The sequence below is a fragment of the Nycticebus coucang genome, chromosome 11 (assembly GCF_027406575.1).
Source record: "Nycticebus coucang isolate mNycCou1 chromosome 11, mNycCou1.pri, whole genome shotgun sequence".
In the NCBI taxonomy this organism is placed as follows: Eukaryota; Metazoa; Chordata; class Mammalia; order Primates; family Lorisidae; genus Nycticebus; species Nycticebus coucang.
Genome location: NC_069790.1, coordinates 33604211 through 33631878, shown reverse-complemented (window position 1 = coordinate 33631878; position 27668 = coordinate 33604211). Strand labels below are relative to the sequence as shown.

General features: G+C 39.5%; 1 protein-coding gene and 1 long non-coding RNA gene across 6 annotated transcripts in view; one reads left to right on the top strand and one right to left on the bottom strand.

Moving 5' to 3' along the window:
- The window catches only part of LOC128598632 (uncharacterized), a 46571-nt gene that overhangs the window by 5759 nt on the left and 13144 nt on the right, over nucleotides 1-27668 (top strand). The window contains exon 2 of the long non-coding RNA XR_008383676.1: nucleotides 25044-25278. This is a non-coding gene — a long non-coding RNA (uncharacterized LOC128598632). The remainder of the gene's footprint in view (nucleotides 1-25043; nucleotides 25279-27668) is intronic.
- C11H7orf31 (chromosome 11 C7orf31 homolog) overlaps nucleotides 6012-27668 on the bottom strand; it is a 45628-nt gene continuing 23971 nt past the window's right edge. For 4 of the 5 annotated variants that reach the window (XM_053609243.1, XM_053609245.1, XM_053609242.1 and 1 more), the window contains 5 exons: nucleotides 22076-22257; nucleotides 18583-18671; nucleotides 10804-10978; nucleotides 10430-10521; nucleotides 6012-7050 (listed from right to left, as the gene is read on the bottom strand). In XM_053609243.1, the coding sequence (XP_053465218.1) occupies nucleotides 6244-7050; nucleotides 10430-10521; nucleotides 10804-10978; nucleotides 18583-18671; nucleotides 22076-22257 (1345 nt within the window). In that variant the 3' untranslated portion in view covers nucleotides 6012-6243. The remainder of the gene's footprint in view (nucleotides 7051-10429; nucleotides 10522-10803; nucleotides 10979-18582; nucleotides 18672-22075; nucleotides 22258-27668) is intronic. The other variant, XM_053609247.1, reaches the window with a different exon arrangement.

Here is a 27668-nt window from a genome sequence, read left to right as displayed (position 1 = left end):
TACCCTCAATGAATCCCCAACAATAAAAAAAAAAAAAAAAGAATAATTAGGCCATACACTCAAGATAAGTGATGGCCAAAAAAAAAAAAAAGAAAAAAGAATGGTTAGGCCCCTTGGAGGTAGAGAAAGACTAGCACTTCATCCTAAACTTATCTGGGAATTGGGTGGCTATTTATTTAATTAGTTGTCTTCTTACTAAAGAATAATAAAACTTACTTTTATTTCCCTAAGAAACATGGTTACACTTACATTAAATTCCCAAGATGATAGGGACCCTGGAGCTGTCTTCCTAGATGTTTACCTTTCAAAGGGATGAATCCAAGCTTTCTGAGAGATGTATTTACATTCCCAAGGGTTAGAGTAAAGGCTTTGACTCTAAAATATTCCAAGGGAAAACTTAAAAGAGGAAGGAGATGGTTTCTTTGTGCCTTGTAAACAGAGAAAATTATTTACTCTTAAAATATACAGTGTGAAATAACATTTAAAACATTGAAGTTCATAAAAGAAGGGGACAAAAAAATGCGATGAAGGATTATCAACAACAAAAAAAAGATTTTAAGAGCCAAAGATACCTTCTAGAAAGAAAATTACAATCATTGAAATAAACAGGGTATTTTATGATAGGCTTTTTGTAAAGTTCAAGGACAAGCAAAACTAAGCCATATATGTACGTACTGCTTGTGTATGAGAGAGCCAGAGAGAGAGCTATACATATATAAAGGAAAGCAATGATAAAAATATAGGATAATAATTCTGGGAGTGGGCAAGGGAATGGAATGGGGAGAAACATACAGGTAAATGTTAAGTTTTGGGTAATATTTGAAAAATTGGATTGATTTTATAGATGAATTTGTGTTTTTTTGCAATATATTGTGGTAAAATACACATAAAAATTTGCTGTCTTAACTGTATTTAAGTTTACATTAAGTGTATTCATATTGTTGTGTAATCATCACCACCATTCATCTCCAAAACGCCTTTCATCTTGCAAACCTGAAACTCTATACCCATCGTGATAGGTAATTTTAGGTGTTACTGTGATTAGATTAAGGGATACCTGGCTAGCTAGCTGGAAAGCATTATTTCTGGGCCTGTCTGTGAGGGTTTCTAGAAGAGATTGGCACTTAAATCAGTAGACTGAGAAAGGAAGATCCCCCCTCACCCAGTGTGGGCAGGCACCATCCAGTAGCTGAGGGCCCAGATAGAACTGAAAGGCTCAAAGGAAAGACCCATTCCCTTTTTCTCTCTCTCCTTTTGTCCTACAACATCAGAACTCCAGGATCTTTGTCCTCTGGACTCTGGGACATGCACTAGGGGCCTCTCAGGTTCTTATTCCTGTTGATAGTGTCTTTTGATGCACAAAGTTTTTAAATTTTCACTAAGTTTTATTTTCTTTTCATATCTTGTTTGTGCTTTTTATGTTTTATTCCAGAAATCATTGCCAAATCCAATGCTGTGAAGCTTTTGCTTTATATTTTCTTTGAGTAGTTTTATAGTTTTAAGTGTTATATTGATCTATTTAGAGTTAATTTTTTTTCTTTTTTTGGAGACTGAGTCTCACTCTGTCACCCTTGGTAGAGTGCTGTGGTGTCATAGGTCATAGCAACCTCCATTCAAACTCTTGGACTCAAGCGATTCTCTTTCCTCAACCTCCGGAGTAGCTGGGACCACAGGCACCTGCCACAATGCCTGGCTATTTTTAGAGAGAGGGTCTCGATTTTGCTCAGGCTGGTCTCAAACTCCTGAGCTCAGGTGATCCACCAGCCTGAGCCTCCCAGGGTTCTCACTCTAGGATTACAGGTGTGAGCCACTATGCCTGGCCTTAAAGAGTTAATTTTTGTTCATGGTGTTAGGTAAGAGTCCACCTTCATTCTTTTGAGTTTGGATATTCAGGTTTTCTGCACCATTTGTTGAAAAGACTGTCTTTGATCCATTGAATGTTTTTGTACCTTCACCAAAAATCATTTGACTGTATATGTTAGGGTTTATTTCAGGACTTTTATTCTTGTCCATTGGACTATGCTGTGGTTTGAATGTCCCCTCCAAAACCCTCATTGAAATTTAATTGATGGTATTAAGATGTAGGCCCATTAAAAGTTTTCTCAGGACATTCAGGCTCTGCCCTCATGAATTGATTAATGCCATTATCTCTGGAAAGTGTTCTTGATTAAAAAAAAGATAGGTTTTTCCCCTCAAGATTGCCCTCTTGTGTCCTTTTGCAATACTGTTGCAGCACTAAAGCTATCACATTCTCTTGTAGTTCTAGCCATCTGAACTATAGCCAGATAAACTTCCATTGTTTATAACTTACCCAGTCTCAGGTATTCTGTTAGAGCAACACAAAATGAACTAAATCTGCATGTCTGTCTTTGTGCCAGTACTGTATACACTGTTTTGCAGTAAGTTTGGAAATCAGGAAGTTTGAGTCCCTTGGCTTTGTTGTTCTTTTACAGAATTGTTTTTGGCTATTCATATTCCTTGAAATTTTATATGAATTTTAGTATATTTTCTTCAATTTCTTCAAAAAACATCATTCAGATTCTGATGGGGATTGCATTAAATCTGTAGTTTGCTTCAGGTAGTATTGACATTTTAGTATTGTCTTCTAATCCATGAACATAGGCTGTCTTTCCATTTTTTTTAAAGAAATGTTTTGTAGTTTCACTGTACAAGTCTTTTACCTCCTTAGTTAATTCCTAAGCATTTTGTTCTTTTGTTCTTAGTTTTCCATTCACATTGTACATTGTTAGTTTACAGAAATGCAATTGATTTTTGATTTTTGTATGTTGATTTTATGTACTGCTACTGTATTTATTGGTTCTAACAGATGTTTTGTGGAATCTTTAGGAGGCTGAGGCTGGAGGATCACCTGAGCTCAGGGGTTTGAGACCAGTCTGAACAAGAGTGAGACCCTTGTCTCTACAAAAAATAGAAAAATTAGCTGGGCACAGTGGTAAACAACAGTAGTTCCAATTTCTGAGGAGGCTGAGGCAAGAGGATCACTTGAGCCTAGGAGTGTGAGGTTGCTGTGATCTATGATGATGCCACTCCACTTTATCTTGGGCAACAGAGTCAGACCCCATCTCCAAAAATATCTACCTACCTACACGTAGCCCTTCAACACTATATTTGGGGGCCATTTTAACTAGCAAAACACTAACAAAAGGCACAACAATGTAAAATACGTGGCACAACATAGACAACAAAAAGGACACTTGTTTATAGTATGGAAACTAAAACAGGAAGGCAGTTCACCTTGTTCAGTTCAGCTGGGAGCTGCATTTCCTGGAGAGTTGACTTGTGTTAGTTTTCAGGTAGCCAAGGGGAGCACAGCTGTCAGCCTTCAGTAGTCAGTATAAGATCACCATGGTGGTTACTCTCCTCTTGGCCACCTGGATCAATTTTCCACTTTTCCTTGCCTTAGACCATGTAAGGAATGTACCACCTGGACCTCCTTGCTCTCTGACTTCTGGTTGGGTCCAAACAGAGGGAGGCACTGTAAGCCAGGACCTTTCTCTTTTCCTGAAGGGTTGGGAGTGGTAAGGCTTCTTGCTGTTGCTAGTTACTGGAGTCCTCACTATGTTAGAGGGGTTCTCTTAACCCTGTCCACATCTTCGTAATGGTCTCTTCACTAACCCCCCACCCCAAGTGAAATCCCTTGAGGGTTTTCAGGATCCCTCCGGGGATCCTGATTGGTACAATTACTTTTCTGCTTTTTCAGAACAGTGTCTTGACCTGAGCTATGCCTTGCTCTCCATGTGAGAAATCCTGTTTACCTTTCTTCAGAAAATAATCCTCCAGATTTCTAGCAGGGTGAGGGAAGGCTGTTGCCTATACTATAAAGCATAGGGTAGAGGGGAGAAGATCTAGTGTCTCTGCTTTCACCCAGTCTTCCTGAATTTAGCAATCCCACTCCCCAAACCTAACCCCAATCCCAATCCTGCTTTTGCTCTCTCTCAGGTCCAAACGTTCCTGATACTGAGTTCTTGAGTCTTTTGGGAATTGCTGTTTTCCCCACTGACAGTTTAAAGTTTTAATGTTTTCAGCCAGTTAGGGCCTATCTTTCTTCTGTCTCTTCTTTTTGTTATTTTGTGTTTTTTGTTTGTTTTATTTATCTCTTTTCCAAAATGTTTCTGATGTCTTAGCTCCTATATCCTGCATTGACCTGGCTAGTTTATGCTTGTGTCTAGGATAAAACATAATAAAACACAACAATAAAAGACTTTATTATAGTTTTAACGTGCTTTTTCACAGTAAGTAAAATTAGATGTATGGATTCATTATTAACCTTGAAGCCTCCTTTTAAACTTTTCAAACTCATAGAATGAAATTTCTCACTAACTTCTCATCAACTGGGGGAAGATGTGGAATTAAGACCTCAAATTTCTATACTAGAGGGTTGCATCTTGCAAAGTTCATTCTTTGAGGAGGATTGCTTGAGGCCAGGCTAGGCAATATGGCAACACCTAAAAAAAAATAGCTGGGCATGGTGGCATGCACCTGTGTCTCAGCTACTCAGGAGGCTGAGTGGGAAGATTGCTTGAGCCGAGGAGTTTGAGGCTGCTGTGAGCTATGATGGTGCCATTGCACTTCAGCCTGGGTGACAGGGTGAGACCCTATCTCTATTAGAAAAAAAAAAATCTATTCTTTAGAATTCTAGTCCAATGATATGCTCTATGATGAAATGATCAGTTTAGCTTGAGAAATGTGTACACCTTGGACATTCCTAATTACGTTACATGAAAGGTTACAGAGAATCCAGTGAGTAAGTCATGTAATTGACTTTGTTGTCCCCAGTTTTCTCTAATATTACTTTACTGTGTTGCCTCTCATGGGTGGCACCTGTGGCTCAAAGGAGTAGGGTGCTGGCCCCACATACCGGAGGTGGTGGGTTCAAACCCAACCCCGGCCAAAAACTGAAAAAAAAAAAAAAAAAGCCTGTCATAATACATAATGTAATTATTGTTGTATAGAATACAGTTTGGAAAAAATTTCCTTATTTTAGCCCAGGATAGTAGGGCATAACCAAATGACACGTCGATCATGAAAGCAAAGTTCAAGAAATCTTCGCAAAAGGCTGGGCAGGGCAGCTCATGCACTTGGGAGGCCGAGGCGGGTGGATTGTCTGAGCTCCTAGGTTTGATACCAGCCTGAGCCAGAGCGAGACCCTGTCTCTAAAAATAGCTGGGTGTTGTGGTGGGCACCTGTGGGTGGGTCCCAGCTACTTGGGAGGCTGAGACAAGAGAATTGCTTGAGCCCAAGAGTTTGAGGTTGCTGTGAGCTACGATGCCACAGGGGTTTACTGAGAGTGACGAAGTGAGACTGTCTCCAAAAAAAAAAAAAAAAAATCTTCACAACATACTTAAAAAAATCCTTATTAACTTTCCATGATAACTACATTTAAAACAACCTGTTGGCACAGTGAGTTGATTGCATATGGGAGTTAGCTAAACTCTTAATGTACACCTTCCAAAAATGATTTGGGGCTCTAGAAAAGTTGATGTCAAGCCACTCTTCTTTGCCACAATAAGAACTCACCAGTTACTAATTTAAGCCATTACTAGATTTTCACAATAAAATAATTTTATCTGCTTGAAAGAGTAATGTTTCTTTATCAGAAGGTTAAAGAGAAGGAAACCTATTTGACCTGCAACATGTGTATGTTGGGTTTTATCTTTTCCACTGTTACTTTGTCTACATGTTTACATACAGGAATAAACATTTACTTTCTTAAGATAATATACTTTTTAGAACTGCCCATCCCTCAATTGATGGGACATTTAAATTTTTTACTACCTAATGCTATTTTGTACAATTACTTTCAGGCACAATGTTTGCATATATATTTTATTAAGTTACTATAGTTTGCGTGGTCATTTATTAAGTTGTTTTTTTTTTACGAATTTTCATTTTGTGGTAGAATGATAATGTAAACTTTGTTGTACACATTGCTTTTCATGATTTTGAAAAATTTCCCTGGTGTATTTGAAGATGACATTAAAGACTACAAATTTTCTTGTTCTAATATTTTATTGCCAAATTGTTAAAATTTTCATGAAGTCAAAACATCATCTTTTCTGGGATCCTCTGACCAGATCCTAACTTAAATCCCTGAAAACATAAACCTTGTTAACCAGGTGCTTATGGCTTAATCTACAAAATGGAATCCAGCAACATGACGGAAATTCTTTTGTGTTTTCTTTTCTTGCAAGATGTTAGGTTTTGAAGGGAAGGATGGATATCTCAATTATAGAAATAATGGGAATTATAGCCAAAGAATTGGTGTTTCATTCCTGAATTCTCCTTATCCCTGAGGTCTTTTTGGTCTTCTAGAATTGATTTATGGAAACATTTTTGTGCTTTAGTTTTTGAAAAGGAGTTCTTAAGGTCCAATAGGTTGGTCTGAGGTTTGGCCACTCCAGATCTAGGAATCCAGCCCAGAATAGGTTTTGTTTCGTCATCTGTTTCCATGTTCAAGTCCAACTGTTCTTCTGGTTTACTTAAAAAACGATCTACAGCAAAAGCTTCTGTGTCTGATTCATTTTGTAAAATATTAGACTTACTAAGGCTAACATGGTTTGGACACATAGTATGTGTATCATATATGTGAGATTTAAAATGGTCATAGGGAATGTAATCATTTGCTTTACAGTAAAGTATGGGCTGGGGCTTTAATAACTGTCTCCAGTACAAATCTTCTGTCCTTTTAGTATCTGTGATTTTTGGATATGGTTTTATGTTGTAAATGTTACTTGGATCTCTTGTGTAACAAGGTGTGTGTGCATATGTAGATTGCAAGCTTTGTTCTTTAATCTTCTCTTCCTGGTCTTTATGGGTCACACCGGCTGCTATTTTATCCCTAAGTGCTATCATTTCTGTAGAACTGGGTCCGAATGTATGAAAATTACACAAAACTCTAGGTGTACAATCTGGACAGGCATAAGGTCTTTCCTGGACAATAGCTTCCAGGGGGCGTCGGTTCTGAATCAGTCGGGCAATCCGTCCTTCTAAAGGTCTGGGGGGTTTTAAGACAGGATGGAATTTTTCTTGCTACAGTTGTGGGATAAAAAGGAGAAAAATGGATCAATTAATAAATATGGCATTATTAGGATATTACTACAAATGGCAAGTCAAAAGTCATATCCATTTTCACTGAGTACACAGGAGAGGAATGTATTGTACATTGGAATGTTCTTTTACATTAATTTAAAGACATTGAAAATTGGTTCCAAATAAACACATTTTCCTCCCTCACTGGTTTTAGCTAATATGGAAAGGGTATATTTTTTTATTTGGCCATACAGAAACTCTTCAATGTAAGAACTCTTTGCTTTTAAACTTCAATGATATAAAGGAATCACTGGAATAAAACTTCTGCCCAGATACAGTGTGTACAGTTATTTAAATCTCAGCCAAAGCCTTTTTTTATTAGGCCAATGCAAGGTTGAGTTGAGTCAGAATTCTCTTCAGGACTGACAGGAAAGCTCCTAACACCTTTCAGGATTGTGTTTCAGAGCATCTGCTGTGGGGCTTGGGGATATGCAGTTTTAACAAGCATCTCAGGTGAAGCTAAGGCTATGATGTCTGCGGTGTCTTGTCTGTGCTGCCTTCTGAGATGTTTTATAAATATTACAAAATCATGTCTGATAAGCAGTGAGTATATTCAAAGTGCTATGTGTGTTGTGGGGGAGAAGAATGAGTTGGTTGGAAAGAGGCATGAGAAGACCTTATTCAACATTGTGATAAGGATTTGGGTTACCAAGGTGTATACGTTTGTCAGAACTCAATGATTTTACACTTTAGATTTGTGCAATTTCATGGAATGTATATTCCACTATAAGAACAACTGGGGCCAGGGGTGGTGGCTTATGATTATAATCCAAGAACTTTGGGAAGCTGAGGCAGGAGGATCATTTGAGTGCAGGAGTTCAAGACCACCATGGGTAACATAGGAGACCCTGTTTCTAGAAAAAAATTAGCGAATCAGCCGGCATGGTGTTGTGCACTGTAGTCCCAGCTGCTTTGGAGACTGAGGCAGGAAGATCACATGAGCCCGGGAGTTTAAGGTAACTATGAGCTATGAGGATGCCACTGCAGTCTAGCCCTGGGCAACAGAATGAGACCTTGTCTCAAAAAACAAAAACAAAAAACCAACCAAACAAACAAACAGAAAAACCAAATAACAAATATTGAACTCTGTTTGATGATATGCATGCTCAGCATTTAGGGTTGACATATATAAATGTCTACAATTTAGGCGGGGTGCAGTGGCTTACGTTTGTAATCACTCTGGAAGGCCGAGGTGGGTGGGTTGCTTAAGCTCAGGAGTTTGAAGACCAGTGTGAGCAAAAGCAAGACCCTGTCTCTACTGAAAATAGAAAAACTAGCCGGCGTTGTGGCAGGCACCTGTAGTCCCAACTACTCGGGAGGCTGAGGCAAGAGTATTGCTCAAAACCCAGGAGTTTGAGGTTGCTGTGAGCTGTGACAGCATGGTACAGGGTGAAAGAGTACGACTGTCTCAAAAAAAAGAAAAATGTCTACAATTTAGTCTCAGATGCATACAAAATAATAAAGTGTATTGATAGATGGTTAGAGGGATGAAAAATGGATAGGTTATATATAATAAAACACGTGTAATAAAATGCTAATGATACAATCTAGGCGGTGGGTGTTAACCATAAAATTATTTCAACTTTTCTGTTTGAAAATTTTTATAATATGTAGAGGAAAAAATTAAAAAAGGATATATGTATGATGATGGAATTGTCAGCAGAGATAATAAAAATGAGCATGTTGAGAAAAATAACTGCAGAATGGACTTTAAAAAAATGGACTTAGGAACATCCTTTTGGTTCTAATCTAATCTGTTCATAGTCGGAGGAATTTCCACACTGAGTTATTAACAAATTTATTATAACTGTAGCTAATTAAATTTGAGTAAGTTATGAAGAAAAGAAAAAACTCTAACAGTTTGACATGCTTTGTTAAATCTGTCATAAATAATAAAAAGTAAAGCTTATCCTATTATACTTTGATAGTATGGCTTTATGCAAGAAGCAGTTTTTAGTAGCTTTATTATACTTTTACCATGTAATATTTCATATATATTTTATTACCACTAAAAAATGTTTTCCCAGAGTCTGCTATTTATGTTTTAGTAAGAAAACAGCAAGCTTCACTGAAACTTTTCTTGAAAACTTCCAACTATTTTACGTATATTTTATCTTGCTTTTAATAAATATTTGTTGTGTTGATTTACATGCACAATAGTTTTGCATATAATATACTTGACAAGCATCTTTTGTATTTCTTTGTAAAAAGGATCAAGCCGCTTCCTGAGGAGCCAAACCCTATACGATCAAATCTGTAGAAATGTGTTGTTAAAGACACTTTAGAGAATGCTCATTGCAAGTAAAACATAAGAACAATTAAAAAACCTTCAGCTCCAGCGGCTTCCGGAGGCTGAGGCAGCGGGGTGCCCGCAGCCCGAGTCTGAGGTTGTGGTGAGCTACCACGCCCACTGCACTCTGCTCAGGGGCATAGGGTGGGACCCTGTCTCAACAAAAAAAAAAAAAAAAACCTTCAGCTAATAAAGAGGTCTATGCAGTTGTGTTATGATTTCGTATCATCTTAGGAAATGCTGAAGCAAATGTAAAATGCATGTATCTAGCTCAGTCTTTAAAAAAAAGAGTCCAAACTGACAATCTTCTAGTTGTTTTGTTTGTGTCTTTCCATAATTTACATCTCTAAAAATATTAATTTTTTTCTCCAAAATTTGGAGTTATAGAGAATAAAATGTAGGTCTCAAATAAAACAACAAATACTTACATATATTAGGTCATTTCTTTTCATTTACATAATTAAGCCAGCAGATTATACCTTCTTTAATTAAAGGGCTTGATCATTTCTTCCAGGCCATTTTGTATAATCAATTAAAAAGTCTCTATTGATACTTGCAGAGAATTTATTGGCTTTGGATTGTAATTTAGCCAACTCTCAATTGTTGTGACTATCAGGAGGAAGCTTTCATCTCTTCAAAAGCAATGGTAATGTGCCAGATATACAAATACGCAAAGATACAAAGAATTTATTAAGAACCTCGCTCAATCACTAGTTAAGCTCTATTCCTTTGTAAACCAATTCCTTTGTAAGTTATTTTAGCAAGAGTAGCATGGTAGAAAATCTGATAAAGAAAAAATAAAGAAAAATACTGTGATGAGGAAAAGAAACCTTGCTTGTCTTTCCAAATAGTAGATAAGAATCAAACCAGTTCAAATCATTTCAGAGTTAACTTTTAAGATGGTTTAAATTTTCCTTTTGCTAGCTTAGTTGCCAATATCCATGACACAGAAAGTGGGCAAAGGAAGAAGTCGTCGAACCCCTGGATACTGTCCCCCTAAGTAACTGAGAGTTGACTGCAATTACTTACAGGCTCTGGGTCAAATCCTATCTGTCCAGTTAACTCTGCTACCTCCTTTTCATGGAAATCATCCAGTTCTAGGGGGTTCATGGGCCCCAGACCTTAATGGAAACATTGTCTTATTATTTGTTATAGTAAATGAACAGCGGCCCTTAAGTTACCATTATGGGAAAGCTTACCCATTCCTTTTGTAATATAATTAGAACCAATAAAATGAAAACCAACCCTACCGCCCAACTACTCATGAAGAGAAACCTACCACCCACCTTAATTCCTATTAGTACTTAGATTGAGAAATAGGGAAAAATAGTAGAAGATGAAAGTTTGTAACAGTATACTGCAATTTTGTTCCAATTTTTACTTGTATTAAAATAATTTTGTACCTGTAAAATCACGAGTATATGAAGTGAGCCAGTGGGACCTCTCAAGATTTCTTTGTATGTTGGCTTCTTTTGCTGAGGTAATAGGGTCCCATGAGTTTAAAGAAGTGTTAGGAGCAAAGGTTTTAGGAGGTTTCGGGTAGAATACTGGCTTATTTTTCTCAACACATTTAGGAAACTAGAATATGAACATAAAGAATATTGCTATTAATGTGTAGAATAAGGGCTGATTCACTATCTCTGCAGGAAAGGGGCAAAGGAAATTAGAGGCTAAAGTCAGATACTGTTTTTTCTTCACTAATTAACTTATATTCTATAACTATAACCATATTTAGAGTTAAACATGATGTTTTGTCAAAGAAATGGGAGGGTCTTTCCTAAAAGTCTTTTGCTTTAGCAGGGACTCTGATATGAAGGGTGTCCACAAAGTTCGTGTGCAATTTACTATGTTACACTATTTTAAATTGCACACAAACTTTATGTGTACCCTGTATATTGGAGAAATGTTCCTGGGTGCTCTACCTCCAGTGAAATTTCATTAGAAATACAAAGGGGTCTGAAGTACTCTTTGGCAAAGGTCGGTCAAAATTGTGTGCCTTCTACTTTCCCTTCCATGCTTGAAATCAAATCATTTGATGTTTTTTATGAATTTCTGATGAAGTCACTGAAATTAAATTTTTATTTTTCAGACATAACTATGGAGTTTTATTTTGTATTTTCAAGAGGTATGTTTGTAAACATGAGTGAATGAGTGAGTCCCAATGCAGTCTTCTTGGTTACTTGGAAACTCACCTTTTCTCATTCTCTCTCTTATACTTAATATTTACTGAGCACCTCTATGTGTATGGTAATAGCAAGAAACAAGAATGGATTGGAACAAATCTTGCCATCTGGGAGCATATTGACTATTAGAGGGGATAAGGCCTGAACACAAATGACTATAAGAGGAAAAGTAACTCTTTGTTATAAGAGAGATTAAGATAAAATTATTTTGAAGTTCAGAGGAGGGGGAGATGATTACATCTGAATGGGGACGTGGGGCTGGGAGTAGGGACAGAGCGGGGAGATGAGGGGCCATGTTAGGCCACACCAAAGAGACTGGGCCTTGAACGACATGCAGAGATGTGGAGACCAAAGTAACAGCAAGAGCAGAGGTGTGGATGGTGGTGGCAAGTATGGGACTAATATTTATTGAGCATTATGCTGCTTGTTGTCCTCACAGCAGGTCCATCCTTAACATTTGCAGGGCCTGGGGCTAAAGCACAAATGAAAGTCCATATTCCATTTGTCTAAGTAGTTTAATTTGTAAATCAAGCAAATAAAGTATTACATATAGTATGTCCCGTTCTCCTACTTGTTCAAGAATAAAAAAGATAAAATACCTTTGTAATAACCTGGAGGATCAGGTTCAGATTTAGATTTGTTGGACTACTAAAACAGCCATTGGCCCCTGGCCCAGCATCCCCCTTCTTTCTTCCTTACTTGCTCTGTCTACCCATCATCCCTACTTCCAGCAAATAGCCTGGTCCTCACCAGTCCTTTGGCCTAGAGATATATATTGGCTGGCAGCACTGTCAATCATTGGCAGAATGGGCCTGAAGAAGATTCCCCAAGAAGGTCCAGGGACTGGGTTCAAAGCCATTTGGTCACGGAATTTTGTGGTTCAAGATCATGGTCTGCAGAGGGAGGTGGGAGCCTGGGCTCCAGATGGACATACCCTCTTGCTCATAAACTCCCTGCTCTGCAGGGAGAGGTACAGTCAGAGGAAGGCCACAACTGCACCCTCTGAGGATGGGGCCCTCTATAGTTTCTGGGCCTAAGGGCGATGCTGCTTAGAGCAACCCTGCGAGGTGGCAGTGATCCCTATTTTACATAGATACAGGATTCATAGTGGAAGGCACTTGGAATCTGTCTTAAGAATTATTAAATGACCACCACCTCTGTAAACCATTAACAAATATGTGGCTTACTTATTCAGGGATAAAGAAAGCTCCCTTTGTTCTCCTTATCACTAATCATTATTTGCAGACCCAGCTTATTTGGGAATAAGGAACAACTTTTTTCAAATATTGTTCTAAGGGGCTGGAGTAATCTTGTGTCTTATTCTGGCTGAACTAACAGCAGCGTCCTACTGAAATGCAACCAAGGGCATAAGAAAGAAAATAGGAAGCTGAAATTTTACTGTAGCCTATGATGTCTTGGGAAGTGGTTAAAGCTCCAGGAAACACTTGAGGTGGGGAGCTGGTAAATTTTCAGTATGTGAAAGTGGTGTTACTCTGAGATGACAGTGAGAGGGGCTGGTGCAATCCTTCACTCAATAGCTGTTCATTGGTTCAGTATACTCTGCACAGGATAGTTTGTATCTGATATGAAAGATGAATGCAAGGCAGGAATGAATTCCAGTTCCTGAGATGTTTCTAGGCAGACAATCCAGTCTACGAAGGGGTGGTGTTAATTGCTTTGAATTTGGAATGCAATCTTAGAGGAATAGCACTATATAAATTGTGGTTATGTTCCTAGCATAGTTCATTCATAAAGTAATGTACATAACATACTTAATAAAGATTCACTGAATGCCAATTAAATGCAAAACTATGTGCAAGGTTTTCAGGGCTTTGTGCTGGCACCAAAACTTCATAAATTGCAATTAAAATAATATGGTTGTAATAAATGAAACAAACAAAAAAACAAATACCATTTTTTGTTTGGTTTTAGTCTTGAATGATGGGTGTACCCAGGTTTAATAGGGGAGCAAGAAAAAGTTTTTTGTTTTTTTTTTTTTTTGGTAGAGACAGAGTCTTACTTTATGGCCCTCAGTAGAGTGCCGTAGCCTCACACAGCTAACAGCAACCTCCAACTCCTGGGCTTAAGCGATTCTCTTGCCTCAGCCTCCCGAGTAGCTGGGACAACAGGCGCCTGCCACAATGCCCGGCTATTTTTTGGTTGCAGTTCAGCCGGGGCCGGGTTTGAACCCACCACCCTCAGTATATGGGGCCGGCGCCTTACCGACTGAGCCACAGGCGCTGCCCAAGAAAAAGTTTATTGTGAAGAACACATTGCCCTTTGGGGATACTGTAGTATTTGGGGACACTGGTTCTTTACTGAATCATAGTTCACTTAATTCTATTGTATTAGCATCATTTCTGCACTAAGAAGTTATGATTAGGCACTTTGTTCATTTACATATGGACAAAGAAAGGGAGCAAATAAGAGACTGGCAGAGAAATTTTTTTGGCATCTAGTCACGACTTGAAGGTTAAGGAGAAAAGGATGCACAATTGGAGAAGGTGCTGCCCAGGACAGGACAAGGGCAAATGAGGAGTAGGTGAGGTGGGAGTAGCCCATTTGCAGGTAGAGGTGGGGTGCAGGGTGGCAGGGGTAATGGAGAGGTGCACTGTGGGCATCCAATTATATCAGTGGTTCTCAACCTTCTTAATGCCACGAGCCTTTAATACAGTTCCTGGGGGTCATGACCCACAGGTTGAGAACCGCTGAATTACATGGTAAGATGGTACTTTTCTAAAGGAGATGCCTGTGTGCGCAAATTCCTCTGGCCATTTGAGGATGGGCATGGATTGTGGGTGCTCTTGTGGAGAGATAGAACTGTCTCAAAGACTAGGAGAGGGGTAGGCATTTTAGATTGGAAAGATGGCAGACGGCTCAAGAAGGAAAACCATTTTCCCTTACAAGGGTGATACAAGCGAACTTCTTTTCAAAGGGAACCCAAAGGTCTGTACAAATACTTAAGTTTATGGAAAACTGTGTTGTAATGAATACTGTCTTAGTAAGGAGACTCAAGTAGGCTTCGAAAATGGTTTTGTTAAAACATTACAAATAGTCCAGGGTTAGGGAAGTTTATGGCACTTGATCAATGTGATTATGTCATATCTTACTCAAAAGATGATTACCAGGAAGACTTTACAGTAAAGACTATTTTCAGATTACAAAAGCTAAGACCAGATGCTTGAATTCTTGAGAAACAGAAAGGACAAAAGTCTTCAGTCACTTAAGCAAGTAATGACATAAACAGCACAGAAGAGTAAAATATTAAAACCTATTGTTTGCCTGTTATAAAAGGAAAATGAATGTTGATTGGCTTGGAAATGGCTGGTCCTGGTTTGTAAGAAGAGATTCAGAGGGAAAAGAGTAGGTAGGAGAGGCCCTGACTAGAGCAACTAGTGCACTGATCAGTAATGGCTCTGGTGGGGAAAAGTGTGCCAGTCCAAAGAAACCAAGAGATCAGGCAGCTCTGGTGTCTGGGTGGGAAAGAGGTACCTGATCTAAGACACAGGCTTCATATATGTGTAAAGTCAAAGGATGAGGCCCAAATGATATTTTATAAGACTCTGTTAAAATTAAACCCCAGCCCTTAATTTTATTATTATTATTATTTTTTTTTTTGCAGTTTTTGGCCGGGGCTGGGCTTGAACCCGCCACCTCCGGCATATGGGGCTGGTGCCCTACTCATTTGAGCCACAGGCACTGCCCCCCAGCCCTTAATTTTTAAAAGATTCAACCCTCTTATTTGGAATATTATCCTTTCTTAGGTTACCCATTTCCTAATGTTGCTAGGTCCACAAAACATTATAATCATTGGAATAATAGTACTGCCAGCAACTAACATATATTATGGGCTTATCACGTACTATTATGGTGCAAAGTGCTACTCTATGCATTTCATTCTCAGGACAACACTACCACGTAGATTTTATTATTATTACTGTCTTATCTAGGAGTAAACAGGTGCTGAAGGGTTAGGTATATTACCCAGGTCATAGAGCTGACAAGTTTTAGAGCCAGGAACTGAACCACTTTGAAATTCACATTGTTTTCCAATGTTATGCATATTTTCTTATTGGCTCCAGTGGAAAATACTAAAATATGGGTCCTAGACTTTCTTCTTTGCACTAGGTGACATATTTTTGAAACTGCTTATCAGATTTTTTAGTGTCCCTCCTCCTCTTTTGGCACAGGGTGGAGTAGAAGGGAGAACACTATTAGACCATAAACAGAAGCTAAGAGTCTTTAAAAACAGGGCATTCTTGTTATGGGTCCCATCCTCGGGGGATGATTCAATGATATGGGATGTACCAAAGGTTGAGGTCTCACTGCTCTAGCAATAGGAAATATTATTTTAAATACCTTCCTTTAATAAAAAGGGAATATTGCAGATAAAGGTGAAGACTCTGACTGCCTCTCCCAATTAAGTGGTGAAAGGAACAACAGGACAAGTACAGGGTATTATCCTAAAGATTAAAAAAAAAAAATGAGTGATGAGGTACTCCCATCAGGCTCAGTATTAATTTTATTTTTATTTCTTTGTCCAGGGAAGTGCAAAACTTGATTAGGGTTAGGGATGACCCAGAAGAATATCTGAAAGGTTGAAAATTAAGACCAGTTAGAACAGATTAAGAAAGTGGGATTAATCATTAGAGAGAAAAAGAATCATTAAATCAGTCAAAAATATTTATGTACAAAGCATTGCAGAGGATATAAACATAAAACTGTCCCTTTTCAAAGAACATGTCATTTAGTTGATGGGATTGTGAAAAGGTATTGGTTATAGTATGTGTGGTAGAAGTCAGAAGAAGAAATCCCTTCTAGCGGAGTAATAATAATGTCTTATAATTTATAGTGTTTTCTATTTTGAAATCTCTCATATGATTCTCATATCCTGTAAAATTTGTAGGACATCTTTTACTAAAATTATACAGATCAATTTTATTAATTAAATCACAGAGAAGGGAAACAATATGTCAAAGCACTTAGCACATAGCAATAGAAAGTAACTAGAACATAGGTCTCCTGACTTGGTTCTTTACTACACAGTACCAACAAGGAGGACTGAGCTGAGCCTTGAAAAAACAGTAAGTGTCAAGGCAGGGAGGCCTTGAGAGGAGGCCAGTATAGCAAGGGAAATAACATGAACCTGTTCAGGGACCAGGAAGTGGAACTAGGCTGCTACAGGGAAGAAAGGGAGGCTGGATCCTGAAGAGTCCTCAGTTAAAGCACTGGGACATACACTCAGGCAGGGGGAGCTGTTCAGGATGGCTGCAAAGGGGCATACGTTATGAAAGCAGGATTTTGAGGAGTAGAAAGAAAGTAAACTATAGATTTGGAGCCTTTAGCTATAAGAACTTGTAATACAGGATGTAAGCTGACATTCTAGAAGACTCATGTGGGAATGGCCATGGCCTTAGCCTCATGCTGCTCAGCATGCCTATGGTGGTGGAGGGGGTTGTAATGTTCAGCAGAATAGACAGGAAACTGGTTTGGGAACATCTGGGTAGAAATCATCAACTTAGTGGAGACACAAAATCAGTGGAATTAGAGGGCAGTTAAAAAATTGAAAAATTACCCTCAAGCCAAGACAATCTAGCCTGAAGGCTATAACTGTAACCTGTCCTCTTCTATCCTCCAAGGCAACTTTCTTTGTTACCTATTTAGTTCTGCCCTTGAGAACTGTTCTATGATTTAGTGCCTTATTGTCATTCACCCTGATGATCTTTTTCATAATCAAAAGATCACCCATGTGATTGAGTCATGAGATTATACACACGCCCTATAAAATCCTAATAAAAACCTCCTGAGATTTCAGTTTGAGGTGGCACCTATCTGCCTCACTATAGGCTGATATATGGGTGTTTATCTCACTGGGCCTCCCCAGATTATTTCACTGAAATTTCTACATGTAAATTTCTTGCATCATTCCTCTCTCTTCTCTGAACCTGTAGTGGTCCGGAAAGCCCCTGCTTGGGGAGTTCTCAATCCACCATGGTGCAGCTCCCTTTTGTACCAAAACAAGATGGCTTCAGAAAAATGTCTCATATTTCTGCTTGCTTACATAGATTTTGCTTAAAAGAATAAAAAAGATCCAGTAAGGCAGATGATTCTTTAAGGATTCTTCTTGATGTCTAACTTTGGAAAAAAAAAAAAAAAAAAAGGAAATAGCTTACTTTATAGACGACTGTGTGACATTGCAGTGACCACATGCTGGCCTGCCATAATGGGTTTCTAGGTAAAATTCAAATGTTTTCAACCTTCCATAATTAGTTCTTGCCTATCTCATAGGCAGTGCTTCTCACAAACTGATAGTCAATAAATCTTAGCTACTATCATTTTTATATGTCTAGATATTTTCCTTTATGATTTTAAAATTTCTCTTTTTATCTATATGGAGTTATGGTATAGAGATTAAGAGTAGAGAATAGAATCTCACAAACCTGAGCTCTCTGATCATGACATAGTCACAAACCAAGTCTAACTTTCCTTGTCTATAAAATAGGAATGATGACACTAACTGTATGAGATTATAAGGGTTAAATGACATATCTAAAGGGGTTAGTGTATAGCCATTGCTTAATAAATGATGCCTATTATTTTATTTTAGTACATTTATTGACATGAATGTACTAATAGTGGCTGAAACAATGATAGCTTGTAAATCTTTCTGAAAACCTCTTGTTCATTCTGTGCATATTTAGAGTTACTTGATAGATTGTGAATCTTAAGAATAGGGGGAAAACATTCCATGGATGGAGTGTGTGAAACACAGTCCATCTCCAGCATCTTTTTGGCAGAAACTTTTTTTTTTGGTAACTGTGGAAATGTTCCATAACTGCCAAAAGTACATCAAATCACCTAAGAAAATTGAATTGAAAAATGTGAATCATGGTCAAAATCTTGCATTTTTCATTCAGCCAGAAAGTAAAAATAATGCTTTTTTATTTTTATAAACTTACTGAACAAAAGTATTTTTTATACATTTTAAAAGATACTTACATCATAATATACACCCTGACCTGGCCATGTCAATGCTTTCTTCTTTGAATCCGTGGGAATATCTATCAGTTCATATCTGTAAGGATGACCTGAAAATTCCAGAAAAAGCACTGTTATCCCAAATAAATAAGCACAGACTTTTATCTAATCAGATTAATAGGTATAATAAATATAAATGAGATAATATAGAATAGAGGTGAATGCTGTACCTTTTAGCCATATAGTTAATAGCTTATGAGATACAGCCTGCTCTTGAATTCTTTGTCTTCTTTTGTTGTTGTTGTTGCCCTGGGTAGAGTGCCATGGCACCATCCTAGCTCACAGCAACTCAAACTTTTGGCTCAAATGATCTTCTTGCCTCAGCCTCCTGAATAGCTGGGTCTGTAAGGGCCACCATACCCAGCTAAATTTTCCATTTTTAGTGGAGACAGTATCTCACTCTTGCTCTGTCTGGTCTCAAACTCCTGATCTAAAGCAATCTTCCCACCTTGGCTAGGACACTCTTGAATTTTTGAGCTCTCACATTAGTAGTGTGTAGTCACAAAGTGAGAAGAAATCTTTAAACCTAGTGCTCCCGGGGACACCTTTCTTGTTAATGACAGAGATCTTTAGATAAATAATAAATCTTCCCAGAACTCCTTTCTGTTCCTTGGAGGCTCAACAAATACATCTCTATTATTTTGACTTTTCTCTGCCTAAATATAAAGAGTTTTCCAAAACTGAGTTACTATTTTCTTACCCAAAAGGTACTAAATGAGAACATTTTAAAGATAACAGCTTCTTAGATTTTGGTTCATAACATGATAAGCTTTATAACACAGCCTGGCTTTGTTCCTGTAAGCTTCAAGTTAAAGAATATTCTGAACACCCATTCTCACATGTAATAAGAACAAAGGCTGGTATTTATTGAACACTACTATGTGCCAGTCACTAGGCTAAGTGTTTTTATATCATCACATCCATTTTTCATAGCATCACTATAAGAAAGGTACTGTTTTTTCCACTTTGATGAGTAAGGGAACTGAAGCCCGGAGAGAATAAGCAGTTTGTCCAAGATCACACAGCTAGTTGGTAGAATTCAAACTCAGGCAATCTGGTTCTAGAATATGCACTCTTAACCTACATGATTCTTATTTCTACTAAACAAGAGTTAAACTAAGTGGAAGAGTAGAAATCTAATGCAGTACCAGTTCCTAGAAAGATCTTTTTATAAGGGTTAGCAGGACAGAGTTATCTTTTTGAAATCTTCTCAGAGTGAGGTAGATGCTTGGAAGTGCAGGAAATTAAGGCTATTTGCTTCTTTAGTCCCTTATCCAAACTGTACTGACAAGTGTTTTTATAAATTCAACACATATTTCTGTGATTTCTTGCAAACTATATGTACTTCATATAAAAATCCTCATTGAAGTCATAAAAATTTCAATTGTTTAAGGTTTAGTATCCCCCTGTCAAGAAATTAGGATCCTACTCGGTTGCCCAGGCTGGAGTGCAATGGCACAATCATAGCTCACTGTAGCCTTGAAGTTCTGGGCTCAAGTGATCCTCTTGAGAGCACAGGCACTTGCCACCACACCCAGCTTTAGGTATTTTTTTTTTGAATCAGAGTCTCACTATGTCACGCTTGGAAGAGTGCCATGGTGTTTCAGCTCACAGCAACCTCAAACTCTTGGGCTTAGGTGATCCTCTTGCTTCAGTTTCTCATTTTTAGTGGAGATGAGATCTCATCTTGCTCAGGCTGGTCTCAAACTCATGAGCTCAACCAACCCACCCACCTCAGCCTCTCATCAGAGTGCTAAGATTACAGGCATGAGCCACTGTGCCTGGCCAGGTATCATATCTTATATTCTTTTGCACAGTACCCCCCTCTCTCTACTCCTCCAATATATTATTATAGTACAAAATACTAAATAGTCTCTATACTTGATACATCTCTGGCTACTTTTTATCCAGGCTGTCTGGTTTGAGAGGCAATGGAAAAGTTCAACTTTTCCACATAAAAGTGCACACATACTGGAGTCAGTATGTTAGCAAGGTGATAAAAATAATAACTGCTAACATTTATTTCTGTTATCTATGGAGGCAATAATATGTGTATTTTCATTTTATGGACTGGGAAGTAGAGGCAGAGAAGTTCAGAAGCTTTCCCGTGGTCCATAGTAAGTGGCAGATTGAGAATTCTAGCCATGCAGTCTGACTCCAGAATCCATGCTCTTAAGCACTCCGCTATGCTAGCTCTCTGATAAAATTACCATCTGATAATTAGGTTTTGAGGTTTAGATTGATTATGATAGTATCCTGTCTTTGCATTTTGATCCAAATATTCATGTACAGAGGAACCACATTGTAAGACAATTCCTGAGTCTTACCTACCTCCGGCCTAAGTGCCTTTGACTGTGATGTGCCTTTTCTATCACTTTCAGCTACCTTCTCTCTATCAGTTTTTCTCCAGAGGTCTCCTCTCTGTTTTCACACATGTGTAGGTCTCCTCAGGAAAGACCAAGGTGTCTAGTGTGGGAGGTACTTGATAACTGGTGTTACGATTATGGTCCATTTTACTAACATACATCCACGAAGATGTGAGACTGGGGGATGCTCCAGTGCAGTGGTCCTCAACCTTCCTAATGCTGCCAAGTATTTTCACTGTTACAAAGGGGTCGCGACCCACAGGTTGAGAACTGCTGCTCCAGTGTGCCAGCGTGTTGAGAGGAAGTGAATAAACTGCTCCCATTACTTTCTGAGAGTTACTTCAAGGGGGATCTTTCAATTTATTTTTTTGTATTTTTAGACTGAGTTTTACTCTGTTGCCCAGGCTACAGTGCCATGGCCTCAGACTAGCTCACAGCAACCTCAAATTCCTGGGTTCAACTGGTCCTCCTGCCTTAGCCTCTTGAGCAGCTCCGGAGTACAGGAACCTGGCTATTTTTAGAGACAAAGTCTTGCTCTTGTTCAGGCTGGTCTTGAACTCCTGAGCTCAAGCCATCCTCCCACCTTGGTCTCACAGAGTCTACATTGCAGGCGTGAGCCACCATACTTGGCTGGGGTCTTTCAATTTAATCACCACTCCTGCATCCACACCCAGACTCTAATAAATGAACCAAACATTGTCCCTTGTGCTGATACATCTGAGCTAGGAGGGAAATTTTAAAAGCTAAACCTAAGACATAAAAAGAAGGAAATAAAAACAGATAATACAGGTAGAATAAAAACAATCAATTCTACCAAGTTTTGGCTTCTGATGTTAACAGAAGGAGGGAGGCTGTGTGTTAAGTAGGAAGGTTAGAAGTGTTTGCAAAGTCTGATTAACCTGGTCAGCAGTGGGGTCCCAGCCGACTGTAAAGTGCAGCCACAGTTGAGAACAACTTTCTTAATCTATTGATGAGTCACATGTTTGAGATTTGAACCCTTTCTGCTGCTTGCTTTCTTTAATTTTATTAGGAATAACCCCCCAAAATAATAAGGATTCATACAGTTCTAATTGCATATCATATTTTACCTCTTATCTTCAAAACAGTTGTATCATAAGGCTTGGTTGGCACAGTGGGAGGAAATGGCTGTTGGGTGCGGGCTTTAATGCCAGTGTAGAGGTCCTTTGGCGACGTGAAGGTTGGGAACATGCCACCACGAGGTATGTGTGTATGGTAAGGGTGTTCAACTGGATATGGCAGGCAGCTCTCCCTAAGATTTATTGAGCAAACAAAACAAAATAAAAAAGAAGAGAAAGAAGTATGATTAAAAAAATTAATCACCAACAATTTATTGGGACCCTTTTTTTATTGTAAGACTGTTCTAATCCCTGGGGATATGACAGTGGGTCACAAAAGTCCCTGTACTCATGGAGTTAGCATTCTACTAGAATGTATACTATAAAAAATGAAACTTCCTTAATTTTGCTAGATAAAACTAATTTAATTTTTAAAATCATGTTTAGTTATCAGTGAGTAATTTTAATAACTTATAAAAATGTAAAGCAGAAGATATGTGAATTTTGTGTTTTTAGACTAGTGTAGAAAATTCTATTTGCTTTTAATTCCTGCTTCTTGTTTTAAGAAGATCACAGACTTTATTTTATTAAATTGTTTTGGGCATTAGTTTCAGTAATGCAAAGTGATCTCTAACCATTTTGGACTGAACTTTCAACCCAGGCCATCCGTCTTTTTAAGCAATCAATCAACAAAATATACTGCCTGTTTATTTATACAGTATTTGTATTTATTTATACAAAATCAAAAGCCAAACAAAGCTAGTAAACTGAAGGAGAAAAACAAGTTAAGAAAAGTATAGAAATATCATTTTCCTCTCATTTAGGGAATAGGCAGAGGTTAACAAAACCACCCAACCAACCATGTGGGAGCAGTCCAAATTAGAAGAAAACAGATTAGGAGGTCAATGGGACAGAGAAATGTTGTTTGTAATTAGAAAATTAAGTAGAAGAAAGCAAGTCCAGTGTTGTGGGTTGAATTGTCTCTCTCCCATCAAATCCATTATGTTGAAGTCCTAAGCCCCAGGGCCTCTTGTGAGCTTATGTGGAAATAGGGCCATTGCAGATATAATTAGTTAACGTGAAATTTCTCCATACTAGAATAGGCTGGGCCTCTAATTCAATATGACTGGTGTTCTTAAAAAAGGACAATTTGGATACAGACAGGCACACAAGGAGAACATTGTGTGAAGATAAAGCAGAGGGTGGTGCCTGTGGCTCAACGGCCCCATATGCTGGAGGTAGTGGGTTCAAACCCAGCCCCAGCCCCTCCCCCCCAAAAACAGATAAAGCAGAGGTGAAATCTGCAAGCCAAGGAAGGCAGAGATTGCCACACACCACCAGAAGCTGGGACACAGGCCTGAGACAGATTCTCACGTGCCTCCCATGGAAGCAGCCCAGCTGCCACAGTCACCTTGTCTCCCACTTTGGGACTTATCAGCCTACAAGGAGGAAGGCAAATCCAAGAAATACAACTCAACAAAAAGGGCTTAGATACTTCTCATACTGCTTATGCAGACAATTTCAAAATTCCAAAACGAGCGTTCTTCACATAGCTGTTTTTTTCAAAAACAAAGACCAAAAAACCCTAGACCTTAATTTTAACAGCGGTTTGAGTCAGTCATTGCTTTACCTAAAACACAATTTTAATGTCTATTTCATATTTTCAGTTAAGATTGATAGGGGACTTCAGTAGCAGAGAATACCTAGGACTCAGATCTCAGTTTCCAGTGCTACTCTCCAGTGAAAGGAGCCAGGATTTCTTTCTTAGTTTTTAAAGATGAGCTCTCACTCTTGCTCAGGCTGGCATGGAGCTCCTGAGTTCCTAAGATCCCAGAGTGCTAGGATTACAGGTGTGAGCCACCATGCCTGCCAGAGCCAGGGTTTCATACAGTTAGAGTTATGGATGATTCTAGAAGTTAGGCAAGGGATATACAAGATGAGCCAGAAAGTGAGGAAATTCTAAAAGCAAAAATACAAAACATGGCACAGTGATGGGGGAAATGTCAAAAGAATAGAAGTGAATTAAAATTGCCCCTAAAGGCCAATTTGAGTAACAAAATAAAGTGATATTGCATTTACTATCTAAGTATAAAAGCATAAAATAAATCCACAAGTCACTGATATAAATAAATGACTAAATAGAGCAGAAGAGATAAATCTCACAGGCAGAAGAATGCTAAATAATTTGTGTAGGTATTCTATTCTCAAGAAGGAGGAGTATAATTCCAGATACCTTAAGTACAGGCAGCACAAGTAACTTTCTTCTAAAGAGTACAGTGTGGAAAGGAGACAAAAAAGAGTAAGTGTACAGTGGGGAAGCCTCATGAGCACTCTGTCTGCCAGGAGACCAGCGTTAACATCCACAGTGATAAATCATGTTGATAGCATGCAGTCTTGCTATGATGTGATGAAATGGTACTTTACTTCTGTGGATTTCCTTCCCAAAATACATTACCCCAGTCTAACCATAAGAAAAACACTGGTCAAACCCAGGTGAGGGGCATTCTATGGAATATCAATAGTCCTCAAAGTTGTCAAGGCCATCAAAACAAGGAAAGCCTGAGAAACTGTCACAGCCAAGAGAAACCTAAGGAGACACGATGACTAAACATAATGTGTCTTGGGTGGGATCTTGTGCCGGGAGCCAAAACACCTCACAAAAATGCCTCTTGCTAGCTTGCTTGATTGCGGTTTTACGAGCAAACTATTCTCAGGAATTCAACCATAACAGAAACGGTACTTTCCCCTTGCATAACTTCCCAGAAATGCACTCCCTGCCTTAAGGACTTGCCGCTAGCAATCTTTTAGAAACCAGCCCCCTCCCCGCCCTGCTAGGAACAGCCCTTAGTTACTTCCTCGTTTGAATGCTTATAAGCCCAGCTGAAAAAATAAACTCTTCGGAGCTTGATCAGACTCTTGACTTGCTCTCATTCTTTCGTGTCTCTTGTCCCCTCATTTGACTGACCCTTTTGTTCCCCAGGTCCCCACTGAATTCCCCGCGGGTCGGGGCAATTGGCGCCCAAACGTGGGGTGAGGGTACGGGGGTCTTGTTGAACGTTGCTGCCAGTAAGGGTACCCTTATTATTGGATTGCTGCAACCCGAAGGTTGTGAGTGAAAATCCACACTGTGATTGCCGCGCCACAAGAAGGACGTGAGTGAAGATCCGCTTGGCGATCGCCGCAGAATTGCCCACCTGCGAGTCTGATCCATCAAGGTAAGAGAAAGCAACGAATTTATGGGACAAACGTTAAGTAAACATGACTTGTTTATTCAGGGACTCAAGGAGTCCCTCAAGACACGAGGAACTCGGGTAAAGAAAAAAGATCTCTATAAATTTTTTGTTTTTATTGGTGATATCTGTCCTTGGTTCCCCCAAGAAGGCACTATTGATGTTCTGAGATGGACTAGAGTCGGTGATTGCCTAAAAGATTATTATAGAACATTCAGCCCTGAAAAAATCCCCGTTCAGGCATTTCCTACTGGAATTTGATCTATGAAATTTTAAAAACTTACAACCAATGGCCTGATGTCCAAGAGGTTGTTAAAGAAGGAGAAAAGGCACTTAAAGAACACTCCAGACCACCCTCAGCCTGCCCTGCTGTTTCTGTTCCTATGCCTGAGCCTGACACTCCCCTCAATCCTGAACCTCCCAAACCTCCTGTTAATTCCCTATACCCCTCCCTCAAAGATCCCCCCCCCCGACTCCCTCTCCCCTGAAGAAACAACCACCCGGGAAGAGGAGGCCGCTAAGTATCACAATTCTGACTGGCCTCCCTTCCCCTCTGTCCTAAATCATCCCCCTCCCTATGTTTCTGCCCCTCCATTTTGTGCTCCGATCCTAGGCATAGACACTCCAGTTGAAAATGTCAAACGCAAATTATGTCAAGAGGTCTCCTCCCTTAAGGACTTACTCCAAACAAGGAAGGAACATTTAAAACTCATTCAAGCGTTACGTGCTTTAGAATTAGAACTAAACCCCGCCCACCCCAACGTTCCATAAACATAGCTCAAAAGAAAAACCTTTAAAGGCACTGCACGCCTTTTCTGTAACTAAAATTAAAGGGGACCCCCCTTCCGAATCAGGACCAAAACCTCCCTCTGACAGGGACGACCACCCCTCGGCAGATGATGCCTCGGATAATGACCACGAGGCCTCTGACTCAGATGCTGAAAAAACTGAACCTGCCGATCAGCAGTATCGCCGCTTGAATTTCAAGCATGTTAAAGAATTAAAAACTGCTATGTCCCTCTATGGCCCCACGGCCCCTTTCACTATATCTTTAGTTGAATCTCTGAGCAAGTGGTGGCTCACCCCAAATGACTGGTTCTTTATAACCTGCGCCACCCTGCCTGGAGGTGATTATGTCCTCTGGAGAACTGAATATGCTGATAACTGCAAAGAAACAGCAGCCCGTAATCTTGAAAATAAGACCTCCAAGAAATGGACTAGGGATAAACTCATGGGACGTAGTCCCTATGATACTAACATTATACAAGCTAAATTTTCCCCCAGCCTCCTGGCCCAAACACAGAATGCTGCCCTCAAAGCATGGAGAAAGCTCCCTCCCAAGGAATCGGCAACTACCTCCTTGGCCAACATTCGACAGGGCCCTGACGAGCCTTATAGTAATTTCATCAGCCGCCTTACCAATGCGGCTGAGAGACTTGTCGGCCAGCACAAAAATGAAAGCGAGTTCATAAAACATCTCGCATTTGAAAATGCAAACCCTGCATGTCAAGCTGCCATACGGCCTCACCGCAGCAGCAAGACCATTTCTGATTATATTAAACTTTGTGCAGGTATTGGCACCGCTCACTCCATGGGACTCGCTATTAGGGCCGCCCTTAAAGAATTCGCTGAGGGAAACAACCCCAACACTTGTTTTAATTGTAAACAACCAGGACACTTTTCTAGAGACTGCATGGCCCCTAAGGCCGAATGACCCATACCCCCCTCCCTTTGTCCACGATGTAAGCGAGGCAAACACTGGGCGTCCCAATGCCATTCGAAAACAGACGCCCAAGGCAATCCCTTACCTCAGAAGCAGGGAAACTTCCTATGTGGCCAGCCCCTGGCCCCCAAATGGGAACAAACCCCTGGGGCTATCAGGTTTGTCCCCCAAAACCCGCCCCCTCAAGTCCAAGCCTCCTCTCCCACTCCCGAGCAACTGCCGGCAGCACAGGACTGGACCTCTGTTCCTCCACCAGCGCAATACTAACACCTGAAATGGGCATCCAAATCCTCCCTACTGGGGTTTAGGGCCCCTTACCCCCCAACACTTTTGGACTTCTTCTTGGCCGTGCCAGTACCACCCCACAAGGCCTTACTATTCCCCCTGGCATCATTGATAACGATTACGCCAGAGAAATTAAAATACTTGCTTCCGCCTCCCTTCGTCCTATAACCATTCACCCAGGTCAAAGAATAGCTCAGCTAATATTACTTCCCCTCTTACCCTCCAAACATCCTTATTCTCTAAAAACCCGGGGTACTCATAACCTTGGTTCCTCTGACGCCTGTTGGGTCAGACAAATCACACAAGAAAAAACCCTCCTTAAGCTACAATTAAACGGCAAAACTTTTGAAGGATTACTTGACACTGG